This window comes from Acanthisitta chloris, unplaced genomic scaffold (assembly GCF_000695815.1).
Source record: "Acanthisitta chloris isolate BGI_N310 unplaced genomic scaffold, ASM69581v1 scaffold7300, whole genome shotgun sequence".
NCBI classification, from domain to species: domain Eukaryota; kingdom Metazoa; phylum Chordata; class Aves; order Passeriformes; family Acanthisittidae; genus Acanthisitta; species Acanthisitta chloris.
In genome coordinates this window covers 1,204-25,572 of record NW_008652122.1, presented here as the reverse complement: position 1 = coordinate 25,572, position 24,369 = coordinate 1,204, and the positions used below count along the sequence as shown (strand labels likewise).

Below are 24,369 nucleotides of genomic sequence, written 5' to 3'. Positions count from 1 at the left end.
TTCCCTCCCTTTTCTCATGCCTTCTCCTCTCATCCTCATGCTTCTTTCCCACTTTCTCTCTCCTTTTCTCTAACGAGCCAATTTGCTTGAAAATCGAGGCACACATCCATGATCCACTGTAATCATTTTGCCTCTCTGCTCAGTCTCTTTCCCCAGCTCTTCTTTTCAGAAACAAGCTCTTTTTGTTTCTGTGTGTAGCACTCAGCACGTTTCGAGTGTGTTACAGTATAAACAAAGGTGGTAGCAGAAAATAATGAATGAGCTGCTGGTTTGTAGCATACTGGTGTAGTGCATAAACAAAAAAAGAATTTTTATCTCTTCCCAGACACCAGTTTTCAGTTTCAGAAAATGACTGTGCCTTGTAGCTTCAGAGGTGATTAACTCTAACCAAAGTTAGAGTCTTACAGCTTTCAGGAATCTGGGCCAAATGTGCAGAAGGAATGTGGGGAACAAACTGGCAGTGCCCCTGCTTATTCCAATTCTTCTGGCATGAAAGTCCTGCTTAACTGAATATTAAATTGACTCACAAACTTCAAAAGAAAAATCCTGAAATGTATGTGCCTCATTTCCCAATCAACCAAATTTCATTAGTACCCAGAATATTATTCAATTGAAATCTATTTGTGTCATAGCAGAAAGAACAATTTTTAATAATCTGGATTCACAGTTGGGGAGAAAAAATGAAGAAAAAGAAAAGGAAGGCAACAGAAGTGTGTTAAAAAGGATGCATGAAGGAAAATAATTTGAGCATCCACTTAATTCCCCATCTTGAACATCCAGAAATTCATAGCTTAATTATGCACGTGAGATGAATTATATATGTATATACATATATAAAAATACATGAAAATCTGTTCTGCCTTCTGAAGGCCAAGGTCTTTTGCTATTAACAGAGCAATTAGATTTGGTTCCACTATAGAAAAGTAGCTCACAGTTGCATCTACTTCTAATTCATTATTTTTTATTCCTTGTATATGACATCTCTGCACTGTGCCCAGTCAGCCTCAAAACTAAACAAAGCCCTTTGAACTACCCTTAGGATCCTTGTAATACTCCAGCACTAAACTAAAAGGCAACAGGTATAACTCAGCACTAGCAATTTTCCTGCATTATGTTGGGGAGCTTTGGAGTTTACTTTTTAAGGATCTGAAATAGGTCTCAAAACAGCATTGCCTCTCAGTGAACAGTGAAAGCTCAATAAAGCACTAGAGATTTGCCTATTAGTATTAAACTTTTCAGAATGACAAATGAGATGCAGTAACCATGAAAAGCATGTTGGCCTGAACTCCTCATTTAAACCAGCACAGCAAATTTTTTTCTGAGCTAGAGTTTGTGCAACCCAAGAAGATCCACGGTGTGTTTAAATTAGAACTGTGTGAGCTGGAACATTGCCCACAAAAAAGGGGAACACCAGAAACTGAGGCACTTATGGCCAACAAATCTAAAAAAAAACCCTGAATTTTGAGGGTGGAATAATGCAGCTTTCCTGCAGAGTATTTGGCATTTTGAAAAAGGAAATTCTTGCTGCTTTGACTTTAATTCACAAGTGTTGTATGTGAAGCCTTTAAAAAACAAAACAGAATTAAAACCAGAATGGGTTTATGCTGCATTTCAGAAGAGCAGTGTACTGGGTCAGTCCCTCAGCCCAGTTAAATTGGGCTGTACAGCACCAGTATGGTAGTGGCTTCAGTCTGGGCCCTCTGATGAGACAGTCTGGCAAGAAACTGTTCACTCAGACTTACTGTCATTTGGTTTGTCTTCTTCTCACCCAAAGAGTTACCTCTAAAGTTTATACAAAAGTTTTATCCACAAAAGATTATTGCACAGGAGTTTCAGGAGAGAAACAACCAATGGGAAATTACTATGGTAAAGGGACACTTAAGGGACAGTTTGAGAAATCAAAAAAGGCTATTACAAATTAAAAGGAGAAATACTTATTGTTACAATTTCTTATCCTGCAAGTCTTAAACAGCATCCTGGGTAAATTCTCTTGGTACTAAGATCAATTTTATGTTACTTTCATTTTGACCTGGGAAACATATTCTGAAATGTTGTCATCCTGTTGTACACTATAGAATTTTGGACAAGAAAAACAAATCACAAATTCAAAGAAAAGAATAAGATGCATTGAATCATGAGCTTAAAACTTTCACTTAAATTAACAACCATAGGGTATTTTACTCATGTAGGATTTTCAAAACAAGAAGCATTCATTTTTATGTGTAGCAAATGAATTAATTTTATTTGAACAGTAAATTCTCTGATTTAATAAAATACATGCAGTATATTCACTGCAGTCAGCCCGTGGGAGACACCTCATCAGAGGAACTTCAGTGAGCCCTGAATTAAACAACTGTTCCTCTTCCTTGCAGCAGTAACTGGTAGTGCCTTGAGCACTTTGCCAACATCATTATTGATACCACATTTTTGCAATGAAAAAATTATTTCATATTTCACCAGTTAATTTACTGTTTAGACTTCAAAAGCTCAGTGATTTTTTTTCTTATAAGAATTCAGAAAAAAAGATCAGTTTCCCTTACCCAGGCTCATTGTTTATTAGCATATTTTATGATCGAACAAGAACCAACACAAGACTTTTTATTATCTTTGTTATTGTCTTTGTTTTCTTGGAGAAGTTACTGAGTTGGTCAAAGATTTTATTACTTTATCATCCTTATGGTTCCAAAGCATTATGAAAACTATGTTTACTTCTCTGTCCTTAACCAATCACCCCATACTTGTATTCATACAGCTCTTCTTGCTCTCTTTTGTCTCTATGTACTACTCAATTTGAGTCATCATCAAGGCTTGCTTGTAGTTCAAGGAATGACTTGAGCAATTAAAGAAAAGATTCTTAATGGAAGGGGTTGGTACCCATCAGAAATTTCTAATTCCTCTTGTTTTCCCTCAGTTGTGATGGGATGCATGAGAAATCTGACATTTCTGGCACAGTTACTTTGTTAATTGCATCAGCACTTTAACTGAGGGGCTCATTTAGTAAAAGAGGTTTCTATGTGCAATGTGAAGTTATCATCTTATGCAACGTGGCAGAGTTTGTATGTGCTGTACAGGTGATTCATGAACGAGATCAAATGCTCAAATCACTGTGTCTTGAAATTCGAGTAGAAATTAGAGAGTGCTGGCAAATACAGGAAAAGGAAAAATTAGAGAAGTTGCTGCTGTTTTGGCTGCACTTACAAGTAGGACTGACCTGGCTGCATTCCCAGTTAAACTCAAGGGTTTTTACAGCTGAGTAAGCTGACTGGGAGTTAACTCTATATGATTGACTTGCTGTTCTCACAAGCCTTCTAATGCATTGTATTAACAGAGGAGAATATCCACAAAAGGACTAGAAACAAGGCTAAGAAAGTTTGGTAATTGCACAATACTTGCCATCCTTAAGGATCACCAAGCATTAAACTGATGCTATAGAGGGTGTTCCAGCCTTCCTGAATTACAGCAACAGTTAGAGCAGCCCAGACACATCTGCAGGCTACACTAAACAAGAGTGAGGGGAAAATAAAGGCATGAACTGCTTCTGCTTGTGCTCTTGGAGAACATGTTAGCAAAGTTTACATGCCTGACTTGGATTGTCTGAGTCACTTCAGAAAGTGACAGAATAGGGTACTCACTCTTTCAGAGAGAATAAGGCACCTTCAGAAAGAGTATCTGAAAGAGAGAATATGTTAGGCTCTTAAATGAAGTCCCTCTTAAAAGAGACTCTCCATATTTAAATGTCTGAAGTAGTTCTAGGGAGACCATGGGCACTTTGCTTTCACAGAGAATTTTTTGCACATTATCAGATGTGCATAGGAAGGGATTCTGCTTATTGCATGAGAAAAAGCCTAAGATAATGACTGTGGTCTAATTAGCAGTTGGGAAGAGCTGCATCCTAAGATTTAAAGTGGAAAGGAGGTATTGACCTGTGGAACTATTTGCTTCCTTGCCTTGGCCAGCAGCTCGTTTATACTGAGTACCAAACTTTCAAGCCAAAGTTAGAAAGATGAGCATTGCCCCAAGCTTTCCTCTGTGGGGAACTAGTAAAAATCAGCTATTATAGCTACCATTTGTATTTTAAAGTGAAGCTGCATCTCAGGGCACACTCAGGTGACCACTAATTACCTTCCTTTTGCTGTCATAATAACAAGAGTACTGCATCTGGGGCAGCACTGGGTGATATTTGGCTAGTTACTTTGTCTCAGGATCTGTTTCACTATCTGTAAATTGCTGACAGCAATACCTTTCTTGTGTTACAAAACAGCAATGATCCTGATGGCCTCAGTCTTAGCTTGCTTTGTACAATGTGTTACTGCAAATACAGAGTTTGAAGTAACTCTTACAAATTATCGTACTAGAAAGTAGTGGAAGGTAGAAGATGTCCCATGTCAATAAGAGAAAGTATCTAATGGGCCGGATCAAATCCAGGAATTAACTGATAGCAGGTTTCTGTGTTCTAATTGTATCATTCGCTTTACTGTGTGTCAAGCACAGAAACCTCATCTCCTCCTTGCTGTTTTTCTTGCCAGGCTTAAGAGAGAAGAAGATTATGAGGTGAGGAGGGAATCAGTTTTATTTGCTTTCCTAGCCCTGATGAACCTAAGATGTTAAGAATGAAAGTGCCATTGTACAATGTGCAGATGGAGAATAAGTCTGTGGCCACATTCACCCATCTTTGGTGTTTTAACATCATTGCTTTTCTTTCAAGTAGGGAATTAGTATATCAAAGCATTCTGTATGTTTAGGGAGGTGATCTAATAATACAAACATTTGGTGATGCCAGCCTAAAATCATTCTAATTCAGTCAGGATCAGATATCCCTTCATCCTCCACATCACAATAACTGAAAATAACTTTTACTGTATTTATGCTTTTGTATTAGATCTTCCGTACTCACGTGATGTTAGCACAGGGTTCATGTAGAATATCCAGCAAGAGTTTTATAAAGGGAAGTGTTAAAACAGGAAAGTAAACTACCCAACAGACTCGTATGTCCATCTGGGACTCAGCACCTCTGTCTGGAAAGCAGAGTGAACCACCTCACCCAAAGAAAGGGAACATGTGCTGAGCACTGTGCTCTAGGACCCAAGCCAGAAGTCTCACAGCAGTGTAAAGCCACACAGAAATACATGTTCTGGTCATGGCAGCCCTGGAGTGGCCTGGCTGGATCTAGGCTGCCCCAAGCTCACTTGCCTTGTGTGTCCTTGCTCAGAGTTACCCTGTACCTCTGTCTCCAGAGCTGGTGCTGCCAGGCAAGGCTGGATCTGTCTGCCACCACCACGGGGACATCCCTGAGGGCACTAACACCAGGCCTTGCTGGGCATGGGCTGCACTCCTGAAATAGCCCCTCCTGTTCCCTGTTCCCTGAACGTGATCTGTGTGGAGCCCTTGAGCTGCACATGTTTCTGTTTGTCAAAATTGCCTCAACAGAATTACCCCCTGACAGGCTCAGGGCTGCAAGCCTTCCTTTCTGTTTAATCAAAGGGGTTTGATTCTCAGATGAGTGATGCCATGCTTGTTCCATGAAAGCAAGGACTGTCTAAGTAATTACCCAAGCTGATGTAAGATCTATTGTCAGGGGAATTATATAGGAGTATTTGACAACATAAGTGACAAAAAAACACAGGCGCGTGGTCTGATAAGAAAACAGATTTGACCATACCACCCATGGGAATAGTGCAGAATTAAAAATATTTTTTCTAGCCTCAAGTCTGATTCAACTCATGTGGGGAAATGTGAAATTAGAAATAGGCTAGGACAGCTGCAGACATCAACAAATCACACATATCAACATGGTTTTTTCCCTTCTACAGGGCAAGTTCACATTCCAAGATGTGCTACCAAGCCTTAGATTCCTAATGAGGTCTTATTGTTTCTAATATCTTGCCATCAAAGTTGCCTCCAAAAAGTAAAGTGAAGAGACATCAAAACAAGCAATTTGAAGACTAGCTAGGCAGTCTTCTGGGACCAAAGTCTCACTTGACATGTATCACTTAAGAGAAATGTTGTGTGGGGTGGAAGAACATTCTTACAGCCAGCCTGAGGAGCTAGCTTGGCAACAATAAAAAGCTGCAGTTATACGGAGACTCATTTCTCTCCCTGTGTCTTCTAGATGAAGCAACTGAGGCTTCTTACACTGCTGAGAGTTTTAGTAAAAAATTATGTAATGGAGAGTGACTCAGCAAGGAGGATGGTAACATTCTCCATAACTTTTATAAGTTTATAAAGGGCTTTGGCAAGGCAAAACAACATTTGAAATGCAATGTCCACCAGAGAAAATAACTTTTTTAATGGTATGCAAGGGACATTTTTAGGAAAAACATATCCTAAAAACAAAACCCTGGAAGCTGTTATCTGCTGATACAGTTCTGCTTCTGGCACTAATGGCCTCAATAGTTTTAGTACTGTGCCACCAAATCCCATTCTGACTAGCCCTCCAGCTGGTATAAAAGCTCTGTTTTATGTTTGGTTAGTGTATTTATGGGGACGGGTAGGTGGCGACATTTTAACTCAAATATCTTTTAGCAGAGTTTTAAAAGAGTACTTGGATATCAGTGAGGGACAGAAAGTCTTTGGCATAGCACAGCAGGCGGTGTGGCATTTAAAACATGGTGTGCAAGGCTAGCAGGAGAACAGTTTGGATGTTAGGCTGAGAGAAGACATGGAGGAAGTGAAAAGCTGGAGCTACAGCAGGAAAGTTGAGGACTTAAAGCGTCCTTGGCATGGAGGTGCAGTTCTAGTGCCTATGGCACAGTGTCACAGAGTGCTAAATCCCTCAGTAACTCACAGCACTGAGTGCACTGTGCCTGTGTGGTTTGTCAGGTGCCAGATGCAGATGTATGGGCTTGTCTGATTTAGGGCAACAAACTGAGATGTCCTGTGGCCACAGCTGGAGTGCTGTGCTCACTGAGTATAACCCCCTCAGCGCTGTAAGGAGGGAAGAACTTTGCCCTCTCTGAGTGGAAAAACTTGATCACTGGAGCAGAAACCCCATAGCCCACCATCTCAGCAAGTAATTTCAAATTACAGAGAGAACCTTGTCTTTTCAGCATGTAGGAGCTGCATAACCACATTACACACTGGCCCAGATGTCACAAAAAGCCCTGCAGTACATTTGCTGGAGTCCCTGGAGGAATGGTCCAAAACTGCTCGTGTATGTATGCCCAGAGCAACACAGAGCTGAGCAGAGCTAATTTACAGTGAGCCTGCTTGGGCACAGTGTTAGCACAGCTCTTGATGACCTGGTTACTCCAGGTCATTCAGCAGGGCTCAGCAGCTGAAATAAGTTGGTAAGACCCCACAGCATTTGGTCCCAGCCCACCCAGATTGCTGCTCTCTCCACATCACACTGCACTATAATGTCTATTTGCCTGTATAACTGGAGATTACATACAGATTTAATAGGCACTGGGGCTCTTAGGTGTAAGTAGGCAGATCTTTTAGTCTAATAAGAACCAAAAGTACATATGGAATAAAAGTGTCATTTGCTAGTGATTTCCCTGAGTGGAAAATGTTCTGAGCTGTTTTTCAGTGGTTTGACAGATGGAGCTGATGTGATTTGCAGCATGGCCCAAAGTGCACTCATGTTTCTGCCATTTGTAACCAGATGCTCTTCAGTTCTCCATCTTTGGAAATAGAGCTGCAGGTTTCATTTCTTTCAGTGTTGTACTGGAATATTATAATCATACTGTAGGCCAAAATGGAATTCAGGGCACATTAACATCAACAAACGATAAATATTAGTAAGCGTGTGAAATAGTGTAATTGTTGTAATGATAGAAATGATATTAGTAATAAAAGAAAAAGCTAAAAAATAGATTGGATCCAATAAACATTGGATTGACTCAATCAAGATAAGAGCAGTAGGGCAGAGAGGTATTCAGTGAGCTGTTTGTTTTCTGAAGCTGGAAAATATTTTGACTCCAAGAGGAGCATCTGATTAGCAGAGTTAAATGAGATGAATAATGCTGTAATATTTTTGTGAATTGTTTTTCCAGCTGAAACTTGCCTTCCCCATCTATAATGGTGATGTGTTTTGCATAAAACACTCAAACATCATGCAGGGAAGGGTAGGAGATGACTGATCTTTTAGTGTGAGAGTTCCATACCTAGCAGAATACATGAGGAGTAAGTTACACAGCTGATGATAGCAGGAACTGGGGCAATAGACTGAGAATGTGTTAGCAAATTATTTCTGTAGAGGATGCTTTTTCTTTTCATGTGTACATGGCAATAGTATCCTAATCAACATGGTCTTTGAAAAGAAGGTGAATTTTATGTCAAATATTGGCAAGAAATGTAATAATTTGTTGGGTTTTATAGTTTTCTCCACTTGCTGTTTTCATTTCCCAATGTTATTTAAAAGTGATACTGGATTTTGTGCAGGATGACACACAGGTTGTCTAAACCTTTAAGAAAAATATTGATGAGGGTTTTTTTGCAAATTCAAACATTCTACTTTATAGCAAGTCTCAAAGTGAAATATTTTATTTCTTACTGGTTTTTAGGTCCCAGTACATGATTTCCAGGCTTGTGTAGCATCCATATTATTTTAATGTCAAGTAATATTTGTATTTGATAGGAGAAACAAACATTGGATTTAGCAGACTTAATAGCAAGAAGTGACACGGGGAAGTTTGAGAAGTTTGTAAAATGTAGCTACATAATTTAAATGTCTAATTATCTTCCAGAAAGGCTAAGAAGACTGATATAAGTTTTCATAGGACATATCAGAGTTTCTTCCAGCCTGAACTTCCATCAGTCCATCAGTGACTGAGACACATCCTGGTAGCTCTGCTCCCATTAGTGCCACCTTCTCTCAATTTCTCCATTCTTTGCCTGATCATTAATAGAGGTCACTAAAAATTTTGCATACTATAAAAAGCTGTAGCCTTAAGAACTTCCCTTAGCTACTCTAGTGTTATTCTCAGCAAATCAAACCCCAAGTGATTATGTGAAGAATTATTTGAATAATGGCCAGTCAAACACTTAAAAGTGATTTTTCTGACATCCTATTACATATTCATATATCCTATGGGTAATTGAATGCTCTGTATAGCATACTGTAAAACAAGGCCTCAGATGGGTTTGGGTGGATGAAGAATAGAGCAGAAGTGGGTGGGAATGAGGAAATGAAATATGAATACGATGTGTTGCTGAGGATTATAAAATGAAAATGTTAACTATGCAGTAATAGTCCATGATACTTCTTATAACGAACAGGAGTGTCTAAACTTCACCAAGAAATTGTATCCCCAGAAAAGTTACAAGATTGGGAAACTTGTTGGTAACACATGTACTGAGATGCAAAGCAGATTTGAAATGTAAGAGCTTTTCAGACAATGCCTGAAACTGAGGAGCAGAATTAGCTAATCAGCCAGCACTTGCTTCCTGATCATTCCTGCAAGAATTATTTTGCCCTGCATGGCCTAACTGGAGAGGCTTGTTTGTGGCCCCTAACCAGTAAAAATATAGACCAGGGCTTTTTTTCAAGCTTCATTTCCTAATGGCTGTGCCTAAATTCATATTTTGACACTTCAGCTGCCCAGTTTTCAAAGGTGCTAGAAATCTGCAGCTTTTGCTGATGTCTTTGACAGATTCACGTATTTGGATCCTGTGAAAATCATAGTGTTTATATAGGTGCTTGAAAATTGGTTTACATATTCTCTCTCTAACTGGCAGAATTTTGATCTGTAGCATCCTGCTTCTGTACATTGGCTCTGTGGGCAATGGCATAAAACGTCAACAGACATTTCCCCTGAGTTAAAAAGAAGGCAAAAAACTGTGTATTTTTAATCTGGTCCTACTATGTTACAGTTAAGATCATCTCATAATGAAATTCTTCATATTTTTAAACCAATTTCCTTTTTGCAGTTTCCATAACAATAGTGTATGAGCAAATGGAAAATGCTAAAATTCTCATCTGTATCATGTTACAGCATATTTTTATTATTACTATTATTGGAACATCATCCTATCTTTCAATATATCTTAGAACCTCTATAACAAGCCAGGGTGCAGAGAGATCAACATTTATAATACAGCAGTTCTATAAATAAAATCCACTGTAAAAACATGGAATCTGTATTATGACATCATTAGTAGCACAGTGATTAAAACAGAGGCAGCAGAGTCATGGACATCTAGAAGCTGCATAATGTGGAGAGCTGTAACCTTCCTGGTTAACTGCTAAAGAATAAAGTCTTTGGAGGCTCATGGTAGTTTCATCACTTGTAGTGGTGATCTCAGAGGATGAAGTGTCTGGCCATGCTGGAAGTTTAGCTGTGAAGACATATATCATCTTGTCTTGTTCTAGAAGGCAAACACGATTGGGTTTCTTCCTCATATTGTATAAAAACTCGGTTGCTCAATTAGTATGTTTGCTAAGTGGTAAGGGGGCTAACGTTGATGTCACCCACTAGCGTCACATGCACTGCATTTAGCTCAGCAGTGTCCTTCTGTTCCTGTGAAAGTGTTTGGAAACCCACACTCTCTCCTCCACAGCCAAAAACTTCGATACAAAGCAGGGAATGCTCTGGACTTGGGATTTCAGTTATTTCCTGACATTCCTGTGGGAGATAAAGCTTCCTTTGCCTCCATATCCTGTTTATCCTTTAGGTTATAAGGCATGGAGTCTGAATGTCAGAGGATAGAAGAATCCAGATTTATGAATGCATCATTGTATAGATAATTACCATTTATATTTACTCAGGAGCAGAAACCACTTGGTGTTCATAGGCCTGAGGACACAGGGAATGGACAGAAACATCTCCCTAGGCTCCATAGGCTCTGGATAGGACAAAATCTCTGAGCCTTTACTCAGGGCAGTCCAATAGAAATGAAATCATCAACGACTCCAATTGATATACTCCAGCCTGGCTTGCTGTTGCTGGTGGCATTAGCATGTGCTAACCTGTGGTAAACCAATTTTGTGAGACAGTTGGGAGTTTAACAAACGTATTTCAAATTGTATTTTGGAGAAATCTCAAGCATGGGGGGAACCGGTCATGTTCTGTTCGTTGCAGCAGATGGCATCCCATTTGGTGTTTGTTAGCTTTGTTTGCAGCTCAATATTTTGTTTCTAGGGGAACTCGGTAAGTTAAATAATTTATCTCTCTAATGCATCAAGAGTCTGATCCAAAGTCTACTAAAGTCAGTGCAAAACATTTGATTAACTACCACATTCACTGGATAAAATGCCAGGTTCTGTATGTCAAAGAGCCTTTCAGATGCTCTCTAGTGAGAACAATACAGGCCTCTGTCTTTCCATGGAGAATTTTTTGCCTGCAAATAAAAAAAATATTCAAATAGTGACAAGAAGCCAAGTAGACAAGATTGCAGGGGTGTAGAGATAGGGGTGATGTTCTGCTTGAATGTCCAAATTGCTAAACCTCTCTTGCTATTAAATTCCCCATTTTTAAATAAAGAATATAAATAATACCTTCCAGCTGCATTTGGAATTTAATCTAGCACTGTTAGCAGGCTGCTTTGAGAGCTTTGAAGACCCCAAAGCAGTGCTAAGCAAATAATCATTATCACTTAATATTCTCATCAAGCATTCTTACTCAAGATGGGATCTTGCATTACAAGGACTAACCATAAACACATCGCTGCTCTGATGAGGAATTTTCAGGATGTCAGAGGGAAATTCACACTTTGATCCTGCAAAGAGTTTTGCCCAGCAGAACTCCACTGCCTTCAGCAGTCCTGCTGTCCATACCAGGCTCCTAACAGTGTCTGCACATGGAGGAATTTTTCATTCCATTGTTACAAGTATTTGAATCCTCAATAATCTTAGATATCAAAGAAATCAACACTTTTAAGATTTTTTTGGTATTCCAGTACATATTACATGCCTGTTCATTTTCAGCAACACTTTTCAAATTATTCATTCATTAATAGGCTCTGGCAACTGTTTTATTCCATATTTTTATCCAGATTTCCTGCTTGTATCATCTTTGGGCATTGAAAAAGTGAGTGCATATTAGCTGTACAGTGTGTCTGCATGAATTCCAGTTGTATTTTAGTCCTCCTAGTGGCCTATTATATTAACAATATTATAATCTGTGGTTCAGGCATTGACCATGTTCTGTATCTCCAGTATCTCACTGCAGTTTGCAGCATTAATACCACAGCAACACTTCTGTATTTCTGAAGTCAATAAATCTCCTAAAGCATTTGTCTAACAAATCCATTCATGTGACTGGCTATCACTTCAGGTACACATTTCTTTTTTTATACACAAATTGTAGCAAAATCAATACAAACAAATACTACATCATTCTGTCTCTGCTCACTGTGGGAACAGGAGCCTGTGCTTGTTCTTCACACCAAATTCATTCTTGGTCATTCCCAGCAAAGGTTTTCTTACAGCCAAACTGGGGAGTCAAGTCCTACAGAACTGGGACTCCCAATATATATTTCTCTGTGCTTCCTTTCTCTGAGAAAGCCTCCAGAGCCTTGTCAAAATAACACCTCATGTTCTAAGAAGGGCCTTTAACAGCCCAGGTGGGCTCAGCACAAATGGTTACCAGCCTTTTAGATCCTGTGAGATGCTTAACCTGAACCTTCCTGGTATCCAGACCAGCCTTTTAGATCCTGTGAGATGCTTCATCTGAACCTTCCTGGTATCCAGGGAAGGTGAAGGTGGAAAGGCAAAGGTCTGTCCAGCCCAGTTGTCCTTGACTCTTTCTGTTTTCAGGCTGTGTCCCTCACAGAGAGTTTGGAATCACTAATGCTTCCTACCAAAGTGTACGCCTGGCTGAGCCACAAAGTAGGATAGAGGTTCTCATGACCAGAAACAGATGTACTTGTGTCTAAAATATGAGGCAAACAAATCTAAACCCAGATTATATATGTATATTAATCAAAATGGATATCACTGCTTTAATTTGGTGAGGAGGCAAGTTGAACACATATAAATCTCTTGGCTGTAGAAACTTCCATCTGCATCTCCAGCAATGGTCATCTTGGTGCCCAGCATTGCTCTGCTAATTTCCAAATTCTTATTTCTAATCATTCTAATTCTTATTAGATATTATTATATATTAGATAATCATAATAATTCTAATTCTTAATTCTCTTAGTAATAAAGAACCAGTATTTCTTTTTGAGTATGCTTTAGAGCTGAGCAAAGGACTATCATCTACCATCTGCATTTATGACATGAATTGCCTATTCCCTGCGTGTACCCTGTCTCTCTCATTTCCTTTTGCATTAATCCACATGGCTACTGAGTCACAGCCCAGGACTTTATCCTTGAGTTGTCTGGTAAACATCAGATTAGTTACAATCTATATTTTTTCAGTCAAGACATATTTCAGTCCATTAGCTAAGTTATTAAATCTAATGTTAGCCTGTTTCTGTTCTTGGTGTTGTCACCAGGAGCGCAGGCATCGTGCTTTTTCCTGGTAACATGGGCATGGTGGATGCCCCAGACAACACAGATTCTCTCAGGTACCAGGCATACTGCAGGACTAAGTACTGCATAATCTATAAACTGAATGAAAGGGCCTGTTCCTCACTCCCACTCTCTCATGAGACAAGGCTGAGCAAAGAAGCAGAGTTGTTATCACTACACAAGTCTGGTTTCTGATGGATGCAGGCAGGATGGCTTATGCACTTTGTATACACAAAGAAGATCACAGAATCATAGAATCAACCGGGTTGGAAGAGACCTCAAAGATCATCGAGTCCAACCCTACTGTGGTCACTAGACCATGGCACTAAGTGCCACATCCAGTCTCATCCTGAAAACCTCCAGGGATGGTGAATCCACCACCTCCCTGGGCAGCACATTCCAATGTCTGATCACTCTCCGTAAAAAATCTCTTCCTAATATCCAGCCTAAACCTAGATATTTTAAGACTGTGAATGAATGGCTGACCCCAGATGTTTCTATGGTTCTGGCTCAGCTTTTAGCAGAAGATGCCCAGGGTGCCTTCTTACAGTGGACTTCAGTCCTGTGAGAGTAGGCGTAGGCTTGGGTCACAGAATGATTTTCTGAACGGGCAGCACATCACAGTGGGCACCTTCCTGTAGCCACATGCATGAGAACATTGCTCACAGTCCATTCAGCACCTTGATCCATGCAGGCAGACACCTGCACCTCCCCGTGCTTCCACCAGGAATCCAGGAGCTCCTGCCAACAGGCCTGAGTTAGCAAACGTGTCCTCAAGCACATCTGAAACTCAGCCATTAATTCCTTAGCTTTTAAATTACATTTTTTAGTTGATTATCTTCCAACACTATTTTTTTAATTCTTGATTAATTTTGGGTTGGCTATTTTAATACAGTGTTTGGTTAACTAATTCATGTAGTTGTTTATAATTGTTGCCTTGCTATAAAATCATCTTAATAGAAGTTTGGGGTTTTTTTGTTTTCTTTCCAGTAGAATAACAAGTTATTTTATTATTCAAACAAGGCTTACTTCCTGCTGTTTTCAATAAGATTTTTAATAAATATGTAAATTTAAAAATTAATTTACTGCATACGTTTGGCAGCATGATTCTTGAACTGACAAAAATTTGATGGATTGTAAAATTATCCTCCATAAAAATCATCAGTCATAGTAAACAGAATTTATCAGCCTCTGGTAATTTTACAGCTTTTTCTTCATCTTATCTTCTGTTAGGAACTCACTTAAAATTGATTATAATATAGTATGTTTCTAGAAATGTAATTCATTCATAGATTAATTAGATTTTAGGTTAATCTCCCATCATGGTATAGGACATGAGCCAACAGTGTTTTCCAGTTGTTACAGAACCACAGTAGAGAAACCTTGATTACTGTTCCCATGTGGTTTAACCGCCAAGACTAATCACTAATCAAATTCAAACGACATAAAATGGAACATCCTTCATAGCATTTATTTTCTAGCTGACTTATACTATAGGCTTTTTATTGATACAACTTGCTGTACTGAAATGAACTAAAAATTGCAAGAGAGGATTTATCCTTCTACTTTAATTTGGTTCTGCAGCCTATATCGGATTTTTTTGTGCACGTTGTGCTGCTATCCCTAAAATATTCTGCCCTACAGCAGAGATAAATCGTTTGCATAAATTTAGAAAGTACATGTAAATAACTGTACTGTTATGTAGGATTTGATGGCAGATGAACTTAAAACATAGGTTTCAATTCTGCTGTTTGTGCTGTGCTTGAATCAGTACTGAAAGTCAGCTGGAGAGGTGGCAAGTGCAGTCATGTAACCAGCATCATTGTTTGCATCTATCCTGTCCCAGTTTTCTCTGATTACAAAGGAACTTTTGTAGTCTCACTGCAGAGAGTCAGAAAACAGTATTGTACATAGTTCAGGCTGCTCTGGGTTTACTGGGAAGGTAAGCTGGGCTACAGCCTCAGTTTGTGCTGCCTCCAGGAGCACTTACCAGTGTAACGTGGGGCAGGATTGCCCAGTGACATCTCTTAACCCTGGTTCACACCAGGAGATGCACACTTGGTGGGTTTCATTAGTGCCTTCCAGAGGCCAAGTGTCACAGAAGGGGAAAGAAAGCACAATAGGTTTTGGTTAGAATCATTAGAGGCTAAAAACCTCTGATACGTAGAGAGTTGAATGAAATCTGTAGTAGAAAGGGAAATGACAACTTCAGGCTCCTAAAATAAACTGTGTTGCTGGAGTGGGGTTTAAGCATGCTAATTCAGAATTTTTTAAGAATGAAGACCCTGCTTCCAAATGTTAAAATTATGACCTCTGTATTCCTGCTTGGGGAGAGCTTGGAGGAGGTTTCCTTCTGGTTGTGTGTGCACCATGTCGGCAAACATGGAGGTTTCCTCTGCAACAGCTGAGCATACAGTCACACAGAGGTGGACTGATGGGTCTGGAAAGATTGTTTGCCTCTTCCCAACTTCCCAAACTCCTTTGTTTAAATTACGTCTATGAACCATCTTTAAAACTCATAGGAAGGGACATTCTCTTCCTTTCTCTGCAGGTCTTCCAACAGAGCTTCATGGTCTTTGAACTCCCTCCCTAGACAGCATAGCCCTCTTAGTGCCCGTCTTCATAGCTGGGAGAATTATTTCTACATGGTTTCTTCATACTGCTGATTTGCTCTTGATCCTGCCATATAACATTGCTGCTTCAACAGTTGGACTCAGTGATCTTATATGTCTTTTCCAACCTAAACAATTCTATTATTCCATGATTCTCTACCTGTTGCTTCTGGCTTTTTGCCCTTAGGTCAGCTGATGTACCTTGGATAGTCACAGGCTATGAATCTAGTCCAGTACAGAAAAAAGAGGATTACTAGTGAGAAAAATCATTACCTACTACCAATTACCATTTGCAGTAGAGTCTTGAAGTGCAATTCCCTTTGTCATCAGTATGCCAAGTGACTGGCATACAGATATTACAGGCCAGGAACTGAGACATCACTAGAGAGTGAGAGGATAAGTGTCTTTGTAATTACCAAAATAAATTGTCTTGTTCAAAAAAGCCAAAGGTGGAAGATGAAGACAGGTAAGAACACAGCTAATACTTAGGCATAGTAGTCTAAGAATAGTTCAGCCATACAGAAAATTACTCCGATTACCGAAAATGTCAGTGAGATTGTGTGTTGTATGAGTACAATCCTGCATTTACTGAGTTTGAGGGGGGTTTTTTGTTCAGTCAGATGGGGGATAGAATCTGTCACTTTGAGAGCTGCATTTGGTATTGTATTTTAAAAAATCTTTCTTGAACTCGACTTTTTTCCCCATCTTGATTCAGTTCTGAGTAAGTATTCCAATTTAAGAAAAAAATCCTACAAACCTCTAGTCTAGGGTAAAATTGTAAGCCCTGTTTTATAGAAAGCCTCTTCTTTATTGAAACAATCAGCCATACTTTTCACCTAGGTAAGGACAACTACTCTCATTCAGTAGGACAAACCTCTGTATATTTAAAAGCTGTGAGGTGAAATACAGTCTGATGAAGACTGAAATGGTGAAGTTACTTAGGACTGCTTAGTTCCAAGACAATTTGGTTACCACTGGCAACATAACCCTCCACATAATTCTGTCAAGGAATGGTATTTGAACTTCCAATGGTTAAGTTGTGTTCAATAATTTTGCCAGCAGTCTTACCTTTCAGTATGATTTTTTTTTCACTGCGATTTTTTTCAATCACTAGAAAATCAGAACAATTTTGTTATTTAACTCCCTCTACAAGTAAAGCTAAAAGGATCTCTGAGAAGTAAAGTATATCTGATACATCTTGTTCATTTTCAGTCCATCAGGTTCTAAAAACTGAGTATCAGCTTCCTCCCTCACCATGGATATTTCTTCCTTAATGCCTTGTGGTGAGCCTCTGATTGCACTAAGCATTGCTTTTAGTGGGTAGATTCCCTCTGTGAGCACAAAATTGGTGATTCTGCCAATGTGAACAGAGTGAGGCTCTGCTTTACCTTCTGGAGAAAGTACTGGTGTTTAATTGCTTTTCTTTTTAATAAATCCCCTCAACACACTTGGCTGAGCACTGGCATTGTGATTGTTTTCCAGGGTATTGCCACATAGAATTGTATTTTCTCATTCCTTTTTAAATAAACTTTGTCCTTGCAGGGTTGGGGCCATTCTGAGGCACTGTGAGAAAACAGCCACGTTTGGGCTGTTTAGTTTGTAACTGAGCAGGAGGTAAAAAGCTACACTTACCTGACCTGGGAACTGGGACCTTAACATCCTAGTTTGTTAAATTTTGCAAAAGTGCAAAGAGAGTTGGTATAAACCTAATCAGGTCAAACAGTCTTGTCATGTCAAGAAAATGTTCATATACTTACTAAATGATGAGGATGGTGTTAGAATGCTGAATATACTGAGTCATCTCATCATTTTATGAAAATTATGCTTTTGAAAGCATAAGGCCCAATTCACTAAACTCTCTTTTATCTCCTAAACCACACAAGGATTCAAGCTGTAGACAAGGTAACTCTCAACTCCTCAGTCACCTGTTCATTAAGCAATATTTTGTCCAGATTTTTTTTTTCCTGCTAATCATCTTTATTTCCTCTAAGGTAATTTACTTACAATTCAGGATCAACAGAAATGCTGTCCTTGTGATACTAAAGTATATTTGTAGATTGGTATACTGTGAAATACAAGAGGTAAACTTTGATTATGTTCTCATTGTTCTACCCATAATTCCATCGGGGATGATACATACCTATGTGTATCTGGCTTTCCTATCAACTGCTGAACAGACTAATGAACTTTAAAATGCTTCCCATCAATGCATTTTTTCCCAGAAACTGGCACTTATTGTTTATCATGAAAATCTGATGGCGTGTCTCTGAGAATGTCATTGTCTGTTACAGCAAAAATAATTGTGAGATTTCTGCTCAAGTAGAACAAAGAAAAATGGTTCATTATTTCAGAAATTATTTTACTGTCAGTCCAGAAAACAGATGAAAGCTTCTGACAATATACAAGGGAGAGCAAGGCTTATCTTATTATTTAAGGTTATGCTTTAAAGAGAAGGAAGTTCAAACATCACATTTTTAGCTCAGCTGTAATACAGCAGAGGTCATGCAGTTGCAGCTTTCACCTTTGTAGTTTCCTGGATGTGACTGTACAGCTATTTTCACTGCAGAGTGCTACCTGTCCACCTGATGTTAAATGAGATCTGGAGATTGTTCACATTTGACAGAAAGCCTACATGGCATTCTGTCCTGGCTAGCAGACAGACAGCTACAACCTGGCAGTTCAAACCCAGCCCTTGCACATTGCACCTTCCTGCTGCACACGGCTGTGCAACACCACTGAACCCAGTGAGCAGTCACTTCTGATTAGACTGGGAGACCTCTGATCAGAATACTGCTCTGGATCTCAGTGCACCTGTTTTACAAGAAGCTCTGAACATATTAAAATTGTCCTACTAAACAGGTTATAACTGAGCGACCCACGTAATGCTGCAACTGCATATCCCACTTAGATCCATTGTGTCATAAATACAAAGTGGTTGTAGGAGTAGAGGATATCTAAATCGGTAGAACTCTGGATTTAAAATAAGAAATAGTGGCTCTGTGGGATCAAGCTTACCCTGAGCATATGCAGACAAAGTAATGAGCAATTTTTACAGAGGTAAAAATCCAGAAAATTGTTTTCCTTCACAATAAAGTTATGAGTAATAACTAAGAAAAAAAAAACCCAAAAGTGAATATACTTTGTATCTTCTATTAGAGACCAGATCTGAAATGAAAGACCTTGAGTTATACAATTAAGTATTGATTTTGTTGATCTATATTTAATTCTCATAGCAATTTAGTTGTTTTTACCCAATAGTTTTTTGCAGTTATACTTCACTTGAAGCAATGCCCTTCTTGCTTTTGTGTTAATCTAAAAACTAAATTGCCCGATGCATGAGAGACATAAATAAAGTTCATTTTATTCTTTTGTGTAACTGATTCTGAGCCCTTTAAAGTGCTGGTTAACTAAACTTAGACAGCTGGAAAATACATTTATCCTGCCGAATGGTTCACTGCTAATTCTGGGCTCTGGCTTGCCTTGCAAACACAGCCTGACCTCCAGACAGTCAGAGCTTCTGACTGGCCTTGCTGTTACTCTCCTTCCTGCACACAAGTGTGGGGTCCTTTGTGCCTGTGAACCAGCTCATCCTTCCCTGCTTGTTCCTCTTCCCCCTGCAGAGTCCTTGTGCCATTCAGGATGGCTGAGGTTGTGACTGGTCCTTGATCACACAGCTCTGAAAATGCATTCTACCCACATGTAACCTCTCATTTTTAAAGTTTACAGAAAACCCAATTTGATGTATTAATGTAGAAATAACACCTATTTATAATGTATTAGTGTAACTGCAGGCTAGTTTTGTTTCCCTCGTTTGCTGTGCTTGAAGTGACATGCCAGATTTTATTACATCACTAATGGGTTTTAGTTATTGCCTTTAGGATGTTGCCAACGAGGAAACATTATTCTGATTCATGACTCATGAGTTTATTTCAAAGTGATGTGACTTGTGATGAATGTCTGTATTATGTCAGATAGTTTCTCCTCTTCTGACAACTAGTCACTGCTCTCAGGTGATACAAGGCTCCCCATGTTGACTAGCTAAGAAACTTCACTTACACGGTGGAGTAGAAGAAAAAATGGTCCCCATACCCTAAGGCCATAATGGTACAGGTTTTCTATATAAAAACTACAGTCAGGATAAGTAAAACAAGCTCTCCATTGAGCTGCTTTACGGTGATGGGCCAGTGCTGTTACAGAGGCACTGTGAAAATCACAGTCCTTGTCTTCATCACTGAGCCTTTTTTTTTTGCTTAGAGCAAAATCTCTGACTACATGTTTTAACTTTTCCCATAAGTTAATACTTAGGAAAACATATAGTGTCCACACTAAATGCAGTAGTCACATTATTTATTCACAGAATGGATGCAGAATAGTCAGCAGCAAAGTCAACACCTTCAGACTGAAATGGCTTTAAGTATTATTGCTGAGAAGAATCCTGTGTGAGAGCAAGCACATACTGTTGGTCCCATCTTAGCTCTTCTAGCAACACTGAGCAAAATCAACAAGTCCTTTTTTTTTTTTTTCCCTGTGGTGATAAAACCACTTGTACATGATGCAGGAAGTCACTAATATGGGAAAGATTTGACTGGAACCCATGACTTGGAGCTTAGGTCCTGTCTACACTATTACCAAATTTCACCCAGGTCTCCTGGATACAAATCACACCTGCAAAAGCAGCTCCTGATTCCCATTAGTGCAGCTGAAATGTATTAATGAACTAATTACTTTCAAATTCACAATACTAACATCTTTGGGCTAACCCTTGTTCTTTATTATACCTGTGACTCTGCTGAAGTTAGTAACAAGTCTACACAAACAAAACTAAAGGTACTATGTAACACATACACAGTTGATCAAACAAATTCTAATAATAGTTGCTTTGGTTGCCTTTTGATCCATCTGTCAGCTTTTGTAACAGCCAGGAAAAATAAGAAAATTAAGGATGAATCTAAATAAACACACTGGTAATTTCTTACAAATTGTATCTATAGTAACAAGAGAAAAATTTCTTAGCTTAGGTTAATAATTGTTCTGACACACCAAGGTTAAAGAAATTACCAGTGACTTTTCAACTCAAGGAATGCACATAATTCTGTTATTGTGGGAGAAAATTATTTGTTGATTATGCAGGTTCTTACATTGATAGTTCTGCTTTAAGTTTTCTTTATTTTTGCCCATGGAGCTCAGGCTGTGAATGAGTTTTCTTCTGTGTGTTAAAGAATGGAAAAGCTTGGGGTATTTTTACAAAAGGATGTAACTGGGTATTAAGTCATTTAAAAAGAACAGAAAAGGATGTAACTGGGTATTAAGTCATCTAAAAAGAACAACTGTATGTCCAAAAAAGTCCATAACTTATTTCTGAATTGACTCCTCTTTTAGTAATAAATTTTGCTACAACTGTTAGAATTAGTTTTCCTTTTAATTCTTGACTTATCGTAGATGTACTGTTCACTTCTCAGTGTATCTTTTGCCAGTAGGTTTCACTGATGGGCTTCAGTTCAATTTCATTTGATTCTGTGATTTTGCTTAAAATTTATAGAGAATACCTTTACTCCCTGCAGTCTCTCTAATACTGTTAGCCTTATATTAAATGAGAAGCTAGGGTGTGATTAAAATGGGATTTTAGTCTAGGTTCTGCTTGTAGGGTATGAAAAATTTTTGATACTTACATATATGCAGAATATACCAATGAATTCAGACCAGTCTGTCCTGTGGTGTACATCTATCCTTTGGGAGGATAACCAAAATCCTACTCTTATTGTGATGCTTCACCTGAACTGCTCTGTGCTGCAAATTCTCCAGGTGTCTGTGCTCCTCCTGCCCAAGAGTTGAAATTGGCTCCATTTAAAGCAACAAAAGTTTTATCACAGACCTTACTAACACCAGTATTGAGTCCTGCAGCCCCAAGTCTATGCTAAGTAGCCACATTCAATTTATCTAAAGGGAAGCTGTGAAGTGGGTAAAATACAGACAAAGAAACATCATTTAGTCTGTCATGTAATAAAGTATTTTAGGTTTAGTACTCTGAAGGGCAAAAAGTGTGCTATTGATGCCATGGCTGAGAATTTTCTCATCTGGCCTACAGAGAAGTGAAACAACTCTTTCAGTGTTTTAAATGAGGGCAAAGGGAAGAACATTTTGAGCTGAAATTGTGAAGAATTTCTATTGAAACGTCCTAAATTTGTGTTCATTTTTGTTACCAAGGGTTATATTCCTCTATCTCAGAAAATATTTTAATTACAGATATTAGAGACCTTAGTTTTAACTGTCATCTAAAATCAGAATCTAAAATAACATCCCCTCAAGCCTTTTAGACTGAAGGTTAATTAATGAGTCAAACAGAAAATTGTCATTTACTAGGACTTTAGGATATCCTGTTGCTTTAAGTTCATTTGTAACATTTGCTAAAAATACTAATCTAATCCATGCATTGTCAGCTTATGAAATATGACAAGATCAGGACATGAACAGTCATTGGACTGGCATTTCAATTTTTATCTAACTAGCCATAAAAACAAGCAATCAGACTATGTAACAATTTGTCTTCCTCTTGCCCAAGATTTCCAAGGAGAAGCAGCACAGCATGCACAATATTTGACTAACTTGGAACTTGAATTCTTCAAAAAATTCTAATGACCCTTTACAACTGCAGATGTAATGACCCACAGCATCCACACATCTGCACAAGTTATATTTTCAGTATGCTTAAAATGCCATTTCATTTTCTATCTAAACCAAAATATTGATGTCATGGATTGATGGTAATTTACTGATTCAGTCTTCACCATCTGATTGCTCTACCAGAAATGAGGAATGGTACTGCACTCTGATGGGATATCTCAGAATCCTTTCAATCTTATCTGTCCAAGAGGTTACTGAATGTTGAATGGGAAATGCCGAATGCTGTCCCGTATTTCTGTGATGGTATTATCTGTAAGAGGAGTCAGGTACTCAGGTTTTGAAACACTCTGTATATGAACAGCAGGTCGTTTCTATTGAATGCAGCTCCCTAACAATTCCTTGGTCAGATCCGGATTGAAAATACCAGTAGCTAACAAAGGGGGAAATTGCTCTGGTACAAACACACCGTACCTTTTTAATATAATGTGCTAATACATCGTCCAGTGTTCCCACAGAATTACACCACTTCTCCGAGTAGGCCTGGCCAATATCTGATTGATTCTGGTCTGTGGGGATCGGCCCAGTTCAGTATAATTTCCTGTCTTGTTGCTCTCTTGTCTATTAGAGAGCGTTTGGGTTTGTGGAAATCAATAGGCTTACACATGCAAAATTTCTGGTTATTCCCTAGTAAGCTTCATTTGCATCTGTAATTTATGGAAAATGCTGTTTTCTCCTCTGAACATGTCTATGCACCTTTTTTTTTAAATACTTAAGTATCTGTTTCAACATACCTCCCAAAGTATTCATCCAGGAGAAGATGTACATTGCTGTGAGGATGCTGGAGATGCTTAACACGTGCATAGCCAGGATCTTATGGCATTAACAGCACTTAACTGTTACATAAATGGAGTCCTCTTTGTCTCAGCAGAATCATTAAAGTTATGATTTATCCTAAAATGAACACTCATGTTCTATTTAATCACAACAGATATTTAAGCATCTAACAATCTATTTCCTTTCACCCCGTGAACTTTGGAAAGATGGTAATTAATGGTGTAGAATAGTATAACTTCATTTTTATGAGAAATACGTTTCTAATATTTCCCTCACTTGTTACAGAAATTGAAGCAAACTGAAGAAACAAAAGAAGATTCCCAGAATAGAGTATCTAAAATTTCCCTGGAGTCTCTCAATAAATTTAACAGCAATAACGTACTTTTATTAGAAAAAGAGAAGAACTGTCTGAACAAGGTTGAAGGACAAAAGGAAGAAAATGAAAGGAAAGAAGATGCTTCCCTAAATAGCTCGGGTCGGCACGACGTGGACAATTTAGAATCCTTGAGCGATTCGCTGTACGATAGCTTCTCCTCTTGCGCCAGCCAAGGCTCCAACGACGTATAGAGACACTTCAGGGGGCTGTGACTGCAGCATCTAACAGAGCTGAAGGCAAGCATGGAGTGAGGGGGGAGAAGAGAAGAGACAGTCGCTGGAAATTCTCGCTCCGGATCGCTGTGCTCACGGCAGGGTGTTCTGGCTTGGCACCACACAGCAATAAGGCAGGGCAGCGTGGTGGTGTCTGGGACTCAACACTCAACACAACCAACACTTAACAGAATAAGGTCTTAATTTTGCACTTTTGTGAATATTTGTACAGTTGTAAATAACTCGGGAAAATATATTTGTAGGGATACCTGACAGCAATAAATATTAAATTGGTGCTATGCTCCTGTAATGGCAGAT

General features: G+C 38.8%; 1 protein-coding gene across 1 annotated transcript in view; it reads left to right on the top strand.

Moving 5' to 3' along the window:
- Nucleotides 1–24,030, top strand: part of NCKAP5 (NCK-associated protein 5) — a 68,671-nt gene extending 44,641 nt beyond the window's left edge. Inside the window, exons 11-12 of the mRNA XM_009075970.1 lie at nucleotides 6,110–6,190; nucleotides 23,749–24,030. Coding sequence (XP_009074218.1) covers nucleotides 6,110–6,190; nucleotides 23,749–24,030 — 363 coding nt within the window. The remainder of the gene's footprint in view (nucleotides 1–6,109; nucleotides 6,191–23,748) is intronic.
- Nucleotides 24,031–24,369: the final 339 nt, after the last annotated feature.